Genomic DNA, 10,545 nt, shown 5'->3' with positions numbered 1-10,545 from the left:
ACACACACACACACACTGTTTTTATTAAGGTCCGTAGAGTCTGCATGCTTGTAAGTACCTATGGGACCTCTGGAGTAACTCTCTCTCTCTCTCTCTCTCTCTCTCTCTCTCTCACACACACACACACACACACACACACACTTTTTATTACTACGACCATGAACGGATGATGGTAGCAGAACCGGCCGGACGCATGTGAAACGGGTCTCAAACACAAAAGACGGGCGTGCTGCGGCCGTAAGTAATAGGAATTTCCATCGCCCAACAGAGCTAAACGAATTGCTGCTCTCTCCATGTCCGCGTACATGGGCACCTACGATCAGAGCATCCCCGCCTACATGGGCAACACATACGATCAGAACATGTACATGGGTGCTTACGACCAGAGCCTCAATCCGGCCGTACAATTCTTCCCCCGCCTGAACGCAATCCCGCCTCCCAAGGGCGTCTCCAAGAAGAGATCCTTCTCAGACCCTGATGGGGACGCTGGGCCCGGCCCTGCCAAGCGAGCTGCCATATCGCTCTCCGACATCGTCTACCGCCTCCTGGTCTCCTCTGGCAAAATTGGCAGAGTTATAGGCAAGCAGGGTGCTCGAATCCGTGAGTTGCGAGAAGCATCTGGCGCCCAAATCAAAATTACAGACCCTCTGTCAGTAAGTCTTCCTAAATTTTGCTTTTGTGGATATGGCTGCCTTTCTTTGACATTTTAATTAGTATATAAATTTGATGGCTGCACATATTTGTCTTAGATATACATATTATAATCTTCCAATTCATGCTGTTACATATGTACTTGTCTACATTTGTATTAGATATGGTACATACCATCATTCTGCCCATATATATCTTCATCTTCCGATTCATGCTGTTACGTATGTACTTGTCTACCTGAATTTTCCATGTCGGATATATTGTTGCAAGTTCATAACATCATCATCCAGTTCATCTGACATACATGCTTACGTCTACTTGTGTACTGAATTTGGATATGTGGCTGCATATGCATTCATCAGCTCTCAAACTCTTGTAGTAGAAAAATCCACCTTGCCATATTCCCTACCATAAAGGATTTGTTCACCAGATAAATCGTGATTGTAGGGGACTGCTGATTTGACATGATTGGAAAATCAATAAGTAATTTCTTTTTTTCAAAGTGGAGACCTAGTAAATTCAAACCCAACTTATTTTTCTGACTCCCTCTCCCCCCCTTTTCCCATACATACATACCATTTACAGGTGCTGCCTAACCACAGGTGTTTCAATTGCGCAGTCAAGGGTGTTCCACAATCACATGCATCTCAATCTGGATATTTACCATTCACAATCCCAATGAGAGAGAGTTAATTTGGACTCGTACAATTCCTGATGAGGCATCTGCTGGAAGGTTGGCGATTTCAAGCATGTGATCTATGGCTAGAAGGTGCCTTGGATTATCCCATAAGTGGAAGCATGGGAAGTTCAAGAGCCATATATAGGCTAGAGTGGCACCTTGTCATAGTCATCTCCTCCGGCGGTGTTTTGGGAGGCAGCTCACCGGGAGATGGGACCCCGGTGGAGGGATGCTGCAGTGCCCGTTGGGGGTGTTCGTGGAGCTACGTGTGTGGTCCTGGCGACCCCCTCGCGCCTCGGTGGCTTGCGGAACTCGAATCGAGGGAGGATGTTGGAAGGTTGGCGATTTCGAGCGTGTGATCTATGGCTAGAAGGTGTCTTGGATTATCCCATAAGTGGAAGCATGGGAAGTTGAAGAGCCATATATAGGCTAGAGTGGCACGTTGTCATAGTCATCTCCTCCAGCCGGTGTTTTGGGAGGCAACTCACTGGGAGATGGGAGCCTGGTGGTGGGATGCTGTAGTGCCCGTTGGGGGTGTTCGTGGAGCTTGATGGTGATGCGTCTCCTACGTGCGTTAGTCTTTCGCTGCGCATTCTGACAGCATCGCCTTTGGGTTCCGGTGACATTCAAACGAGAGGCCATATCCTGTAATGTCCCTATCGGTGACAAACCACCTTGTTAGAGGCAGCACCATTAGTAAGATTGCATGACTTGGGATTTATGGAGGGCATATCCACTATTGTCTTCCCTTTTTGGGAAGCAGTTGAATGGGAATAGGTCGACTAGCAGTCCACCTATTTCTTACCTGATGGCACGGCACATAGTCTAAGTCCATATTGAGGGAGACAAAGGTGAGAGCTTTGGATGTTGATATTAGCTTGGCAGGGTTGTCTGCTTGCATGTTTGGAGCTGATGAGCTAGTTTTTAAAGAGCAAAGGACTCCGTTACAACCTCTTAAGTCCTTGTCCAAGTCCTAGGCAATTAGGTTTGGCCATGTGTGAAAGCCATGGCATTATATGGTTACTAATAATGGTCATTTTTGGAGCCGTGGATGTGGACAACCCATGGGCACCCTTCAAGGTGGACGAGATTGGGAAATGGACGAAAAGGAGCTGCAATAAAGGGTGCCTATCTTATTCATCTACATGCAAGGACATCAACAAAGTGCTCAACTTGCATGGATGGTCCCAGGGACCATGAGTAGAAGCCTTGAGAAATGTGCCAAGTAGTTGGTTACCTGCTCACCCTGCTTGTGGGCAAAGCGCTCCCATTGCCGATTTCGCTCATGGTAATAGTCCACAAGACTAACTGTTTCAAGATTCTTGCCGCAATCATACTAGAAAGTACAAAATGGTGCCTAAGGTGGTCTTCCCACCACAGGAGGGTAACACTTGTCAAAGCTCTTCTAGGGTCGGAGGCAGTATGGGACGCCAAAGATCGAGGACGAAGAGAGATCCATCATGAAAGGGGAAGATGGTGTTGGTTGGATGTACGTGGGGTGGCTTTATGTTGCTATGTATCATGATAAAGGCAGATGCTTTTTCAGGCCCTCAGATGCATGCATGTGAGCAAGATGCATGCATCTGAGGGATTCCGGAAGGGTTTGATCATGGGCTTGTGAAAGGGAGTAACTGCTGTCCAAAAGTGATCAACAGAGGGTTGGCTTGGTCTGAAGAAAAGACTGAGTGTGGTGCGCATCCTCCATGGGAGGGGCACACACAGGATCTCAAAGCCTTAAGTGACTGTACTGCTGATCCGTCTGCCCATCTGGCGGCAGGACAGCATGGCCTGACCTTATACATGGCTATGGTTGACTAGGGAGGCCCGTGTATGCATGGGTGGCCTGGAAAGAGGAGCGCACATGGTAGAGAGAGGGCATTGCCTTTCTACAGGCGACAGAGACGCTGATGTGCAGGCTTTGCAGCAAGTGTGCTGTGCAGTTTTTTTGCGTGTGTGCAGCCTGGACAGAGGCCTTGCAGCAGAGGGTAGGCTGTGCGCTGCTTGTACAAGCTGTACAGGACAGCCGTATGTGGGGCTCTGGTCAGGCCGTACAGTACAGCAGGTACATGGTGGCACCTTAATCTGGCTGCAAATAGAGGTTCAGCTGTGCGCAGCCTGTTGAGGCACGCTTTTATCCATTAAAAAAAAGAAAATCGTGTGGTAAGTTTGGCATAAGTGTTATTTCAGAAATAATTAAAGCGCAAGTTTGTGCTTTTTAATGTGCTAAAAAAGAGTAAGTGTGAACTAAAAATGCCATCTCAGCCCCTTACGTAGGAATGTGTGGGCTGTTGTCGGGGCATGGGAATGCAAATGATGGCTTCTACTTATAGGCTGCCGACTGCTGTATGAGAGACTTGTTGCTGCCGATTGGGTACCCATGCTCTCTAGTATGCTTATGATGCTGGGATTATGCTGAAATATGGTGAGATTATGCCATGGCACTGCTATGCACGTGACATCCCCTCCTGCTAAACTTGATGAGGGGGTGGACACTCTGTCATCCTTCCTTCCTCCATGGACTACTGACTTTACTTCTAAGTCTTGCTTAAGAACTGAGCATCTATTCCATTGCTGTCCCCATGCCGGCTATCCCTTTCCCTTAGCACAACAGCGGGTCACCTATCGGAACTGATCATGCCTGTTGCTAGGCCTTTGAACTGATCTAAGAGCTAATGATGTACTACATACTCCCAAAGAATGCTTTCCTCCAGCTTCGCGTGGTGTAGATCACTCCATCTGCTACCGTTGCTGCGTTCTCCTATGGATCTAGGCACCTCCTTGGGACTATGCTTAGTGGCTGAGCCTGAATGCTTTGATACCAATGTTGCATGCGCGAAAGCTTTACTGCTTAATCCATAGTCCTAAGCCTGATCAAGAACAATGAACATGATTAAGACAGTGGAGAGAAGAGAGAGAGAGTTGGTGTTAGGGTTTTATTTGTATTATGGTACAAAAAGGTGACGTAAAAGTCTGTACATCTTCTAGGCCCTTGGTCTAGCCCATAGGGGTGACCTCTGGCCTTCTACATGCTTCTACTGACTACTATGCTTCTTCAAAAGGTTCATGATGAATGCAAATGATGGCTTCTACTTATATATGGCAAGAAGGTGCTGGTCGGCCCATACTGCTGCTGTCGGCCTGCTGTGGACTAGAATATTACAGAAAATGTTATTATAAATGCTGTGCTTAATCCCTTACTGATCCACACTGTTGGCCGACTGGCTGATGACTGGCCGACTGCCTGCCTAGGTCCCATGTGGCTGCTGATTGCTGTATGAGAGCCTTGCTGCTGCTGATTGGGTACCCATGCCCTCTAGTATGCTTATGATGCTGTCCTAAAAAGGGATTGTGCTGAAATATGCTGAGATTATGCCATGACACTGCTGTGCACGTGATATAGGTGGTACGTATATATCATTCATAGCCAAATCATCATTGCCATCTGCATTTTTCAATGATAGGCATCTACAAAGCGTTTCTCTATAGGCATGGGCTGGCCAAGGAGATCTTCAGAAGTGTTGGGCTGTGAGTACCATTTGCAATCTCAGCCATCGTTTGCACTAGAGATTTAGTTGTAACACTTTCTTGTACATAATACAGATCAATAGTTTACGACTCTTATGTGTGCTGTGTGTTTGATTCTGGTGCACTCTACTCTCAAACCCTAGCACATAGACAAGTGTTTTACAATGACACACCTCCATTTGACGAGCCTCGGTAGGTGCATATGAGGGGCAGACAGCCCTGGACCCAGTCTGGCAGCTGGTTGGGCAGGGGCCGACCACCCTTGTCGCACCTATACAAGGGGTGTTTTGGCGACTACTTCCCTTTCTAGATCTTACCGACCTGAAGCACAAGGCCAAGGTGATAGTGAGAAGCTGAAAATTAATTTGAGGTGTGTACTGCTGTCTTACAGAACCTTTGGGCATCTACTTTGGTTTCATTTTGTACAGAGAGCATTCATTCTTGTACATAATATACAGTACTCTTATGAGAGTGTTTGCATTTTTGTTCCGCTGCTTTCTTCTTTTTCTAACAACTCGCACAAAGCACAAGTAATCCACAAAATTGAAGGAAGAAGTCAAGAAGTCCTCTGATAGAAACAACAAGTAATCAATAAACAAGGCTGATCTCCCCTTACACATATGCCTGTCTAGTTGCCAGGGTGAAATAATGGCACATGTCTCAAGTTACGGGGTTTGATGCAATACGTCTCACATATGAAAAGCCTATATGCCTGAGGGAACCTTGTTTGACCATAGGTGTACAGCAGCTTGCTATGCTGCAAACAGCTGGAGGGACTTTCTCTGAGCTATGCATTTTAATGTCTTCATATTGAAATGAGGGATTGCCACACCATCTCTAATAGTTCATGTCTAGTTAGGCTGTTTTTCTTACTAGGCATTCTCCATGGTGGCTAGTCTCACAAGTCAGCAATCATATGTTCTTTTCTTCCTTTTTTTAAATTTTTTCTTGCTTGCACACATCTGCTTTGTCAAATATTCTGTTGACTAAATGGTTTGAAGTGTCGGACTTACTATTTTGCAGAAAGGAGAGGACCGTGTGATAATGATTTCTTCAAAAGAAGCGGAAACAGCCGATTCATGCTCAGCTGCCGAGCACATGCTTGTTCGAGTGGCAAGCTTGATTTTGGATGTAAGTACAATTGAATTATTTACATTGGTGATTGATTTTTCAAATTGGTTGAGCTACTTAGGTAGGTTACAGGAGTTGTTGCTTTCTATTTTTTACAGGAACAGGAGGAAAACAGCGCGTCTGCACCGATTGGACCACAACCGCAGGGCTCTATAAGTAATTTAATTCGTCTCGTGATCGGTCGCTCTCAAGCGGGGGGTTTGATAGGTAAAGAAGGGTCAGTCATAAAGGAAATCAGGGAGAAGAGTGGAGCAGGTGTTCGGGTTATGCCTGCAGAGCAGATGCCTTTTAGCTCCTGTATATCAGATTCAGATCGACTTGTACAGGTGGTACTCCTTTTTAACGAGCTTACTTAGCTGCTTTAAAAAAATGATTGATGAGTTTTTGAATATGCTACAAGAACCTGTGGAAACTTCAGGTTTGAGTTTTGGTATCAATAACTGCTGATTGGGAGAACATGGAAGGGAGGACACATGAACTCACATTGAAAGGTAATATCACCTTGGGCAAGCTGTGGGCTGGCTTGCAAATCCACTTCAGCTGGCTCAAAAGCTGTCTGCCACTCTGCTGATCTGCTCAGCTTATTCTTGTATGTGTGCATATGCATGCTGTGAGTGCTACACACAGCACTAAGGATTAAAGATGGGTGGGTCTTTCCTGTCTGGTTGGTCCTCTGTAACATGTTCCTGTGGCTCAGGCCCTAATATTTCCTCACAAGACTCACACAAAGAGCATTGTGAAGCCTTTAATGTTTGCTGTTAATCTTCTTATTGAACTTGAAAAGTTCATATTATATTTTGACAGGTTAGATACATTCCCTCTTTACTTTCTGATTCTGGCCTTCTCAAACCCCATCACCCTTCTTAAGCGATGTTGGTTATCGCTAGTGATTGCATTTCAAACACCTGGAACATAGTTTTTTTTTTGCAAGATCCTTCCATTACTGAAAAAAAGTACCACTGAACAGATACAGTCCCTTGAGCGTGTGGAGTGAAAAAAGAGGGGACATGGCTGAACACCTTTGGAGGTCTCACCTCTGGGGCTCCAGATGCAAAGAAAAGCCGCCCTCCAATTTTCCATAGCCTGGAGTTCTCCTCGAGGGGATTCCATCGGCCACGGAGGGCGTGGATGAGGTCTGCCTGAAGGTATTAGAGCTACAGGATCACAGGCAGGTTACGGGGGATCAAACAGATCTATGGTGTGTATGTGCAGAGAGAGAGAGAGAAGTACCCTTATCTTTTGACACATACACAGGACATATGCACGACTCAATGATGATTGATTTGATGTGTTTGAAGTTCACCAAGTACAATGCTCTTTGTAGGCTTTAGAGTAGCCTTATCTTTTAACACATACACAGGACACATGTCAACACACACACACACACACACACACACACACACTAATGACACGTGGCACACTTATCCACATAAGGGGGTACTCACACCTAAGTAGGTGTTCACACATACACATACATATGAATAAGGTTACACACATAGGATGATTACACACACAAGATGGACACAGACGTGAAGTTCCAAAATACCCAACACTGCCCATATGGTACATGTAGTAGGTGTGGCAGACCCCTTCATGATCTCACGGCACCCAGCTTCTCAGGATGCAAGGCTATTAATATGCCAATGGTGGGAGTCCAATGGTGTAAAAGTAGCCCACGGTGTCATGGGTACTCAGCATGACTGAAGTTTGATATTCTAGATGGAGTGCCAAGCTTGTGTCATCTCCATCGCCCAGGCAACTCCCCCAACTGGTAAAGAGAGTTTTTAGCACAGTTGAGTGAAAAGGTGCAACAACCTTCCCCGAATCTGTTGTGCTGGTTATCCTCAAAAAGGGTGTCGTTGGGACTCTCATGCTGCTGGGCATAGATGGTACAAGCCCTTATGAGTTGTGAGCTAGCGAAAATAGGAGATCTGTGTGAAAGCAAAAGCTACTTCAGAGGCTTTGTCAGAACTTTGGAATGATAGGGTTTGTCAATGTCATGCACGAAGCTAACCCATGCTGTTGTAAGTGAGGGATAAAGCTTCACTGGTGAAGCTAGATCTAGGGCTCAAGGTGGGCCAAGTAGGCAAAGAAGGGGTTTCTGGAGTGGGAAGACTGCTGGGGTCTTACCGATTTCACTTCATTGGATTTTGCTGTAGGTCACTTCCTTCAAATCCACAATTATCAAGAGGGGTCTGTTGCTATGACAGATGAGAAGAGTCAGTGTGCCAGGTGCATCATGAAAGCCAAATGACCACATATGATTTAGGAGGTGTGATTGTCCTTGGTGGTGTCTTGTGAGAGTGGCAGGTGGCTTTAATGAGGTTTTCATGTGTCAGAGGGGGACTCGCTTAGTCCTTTAGGTGCTCACTCTGCTTCCAACAGACCAGCACGGTCAGGGCACAACTAGGTCGCTTGGGGCCAAGACCTTATTGTCACGAGTTGATTCCACCATCCTTAGAGAGCTACTGGATTGACCACCTTTGTCAACGGCGGTCTTCTCTCCCTACAGCTTCTGATGTGGATTTTTAGCTTCGGGCATGACCTTTCCCCAGCCAGCATCCTGGAATTCCCAATAGAGTGCGTGGAAATTTGGTTGCAAACACACGAAATTGTTCAAGATCAAGGTCGTCTTTTTATGTTTTGGTAGGGCTCTCATAGAAAGCAGATCAGACTGCTGGTGGAGGTGTTCAAGATTAAGGTTGTCTTTTTATGTTTTGGTAGGGCTCTCATAGAAAGCAGATCAGACTGCTGGTGGAGGTGGGCAGCCAGTGTCCCACCTGCCTGATAGAAGTGAGGATCTGAGCATATCCTAGTTCAACATTGTACATATTCATGTTTTGCAATATATACAGTAGATCAGGTCATCTCTCTAGTTTATTTGTGATTTGTAGCATTAAGTGAGTAGTGTTAATCCTTAATCATTGTTTAATTGACGTTAATTAAGAACACTTCGGCAACACATGCTAAAACATAATACAAGTTTGGAGTAGAATACTTTTGCGTGATTGTGTTTGAAACTCTTCCGCTGTGCACCAGTAGTTTACAACACCAGTGCATCTTCTTGATACAGTGCATTGCAAGTGGCGGTGTCTTTTTTTAAAATTTTATGGCAGAGACTTTGATAAAACATTATTGATCAGGTTCTTTTTTGCTTTCAGATCTTTGGTGAACTTACCCAAGTCCAAGAGGCCTTAAAGCTGGTTGCTAAGAAACTCAGGTATGAATTTTTTCTGCTTTATATCCATATGCCACAAGTGTGGATTTTAGCCAGCAGGTTTGCTGAGAGATGTTTCAAATATTTTTAGGGAAAATCCTGCTAAAGAATCCGTCACCTTGAAACCCACGTATCAGCAGCAGCAAATGAGGTATGCTCAAGCTGCCTACTCTGCTGGCTATGGCATGCAGTATAGTGCAAACAGCAACCTTTCAGTGGTTCATGGAGGATTAGATTTTCAACCTGGCGGTGGTGGTGCCACAATCTCAGTTCTTCCTAAAGTCACCTCGGAGATGAGTGTTCCAAGTGCTTTGATGGGCGGCATCATTGGAAGGGGAGGTGCCAATATCACTAATGTTCGCTCCCTGTCTGGCTGTGCCATAAAGGTGAGATTAATTCGTGACAAGCAATCTCATTAGTCTCAGATGTATGTGTTTGAGGTGTGTCATTAGGGGTTGTATTATTCAATTCAAGCTTTAACTGCACAGGTCCACAGCCAAGAAGATGGCAAAGCAGAACGGCGTATTACGTTTGAAGGCACTGCAGAGCAGGTTGGGCTCACTCCTTTCACTAATTGCTTGTACGATCCCCAGCAAAACGTCACTTTAAAGTGCTTTCTGATGTTAATCTGCAGGTATCTGCTGCTCAAAGCCTCGTGCAAGCATTCATGAGTGCTCAATAGTGGGTCGCTGAGCCTCCCTGGTTTTAGTAAGTTGAATTTGAACAGCATTGAATCTGTGTTGACGTATGCAAAATTGTGGTAGAGCAGTGTTCCTTTCCATCAATGTACCCCACAGAGTTGCACACTTTTTGTGTGATTCTGTTGGTAAAGAGCTGGGCTATCATGGAAGTTGTGAAGTACTCTTGTTTCATGGAGCTGTTCAAAGAACTGCTGCTTTGGCCTTCATCTGTTCCACTTGATGAGATTGCTGCATTGAGGCTTTATGAGTTCTCCTTGATGATGGGTTTTCATCAGCTCCCTCAATACATGTGCTCGTTATAACACCAGCCTTGAGGAACTGTATGGTACCCATGGTGATGCTGGTAGCTTTTGTTGCTTATGTCACATTCGGTGCTTGGCTTTGCTGAAAATAGATTCAATTTAGTGTTTTTCTAATTGTCCTCTGGTTGTTGTTTCTATTTTCTTGCACTGTAAGCTACCTATTTATAATCGAGCTGCTATGTAGAGATGGTATCCATGTGATCAGCCTCAAGCTGAAGGCCTAGAATTTATTTGCCAAAAATGTCTCATGTCAATGTGATGTTGGCAGTCCGGCCACAACCAACCCCTTTCCTTTCTTTCGTTTTGATACATGGCCGCAAACGAGGTACTCAGTAGATT

General features: G+C 45.4%; 1 protein-coding gene across 1 annotated transcript; it reads left to right on the top strand.

The window, feature by feature from the left end:
- Window positions 1-241: 241 nt before the first annotated feature.
- On the top strand, window positions 242-10,315 carry LOC147638104 (flowering locus K homology domain-like). Its single transcript, XM_086798006.1, has 7 exons — window positions 242-653; window positions 5,879-5,986; window positions 6,085-6,312; window positions 9,148-9,206; window positions 9,295-9,589; window positions 9,692-9,754; window positions 9,838-10,315. Exons 1-7 carry the CDS (start codon window positions 294-296, stop codon window positions 9,883-9,885), a joined length of 1,161 nt encoding a protein of 386 aa, XP_086654132.1. The 5' UTR covers window positions 242-293; the 3' UTR covers window positions 9,886-10,315.
- The last annotated feature ends 230 nt before the right edge of the window (window positions 10,316-10,545 follow it).

This window comes from Cibotium barometz, chromosome 5 (assembly GCF_041138505.1).
Source record: "Cibotium barometz isolate CiBa-2024 chromosome 5, ASM4113850v1, whole genome shotgun sequence".
NCBI classification, from domain to species: Eukaryota; Viridiplantae; Streptophyta; class Polypodiopsida; order Cyatheales; family Cibotiaceae; genus Cibotium; species Cibotium barometz.
This window is presented reverse-complemented; position numbering and strand designations above follow the sequence as displayed.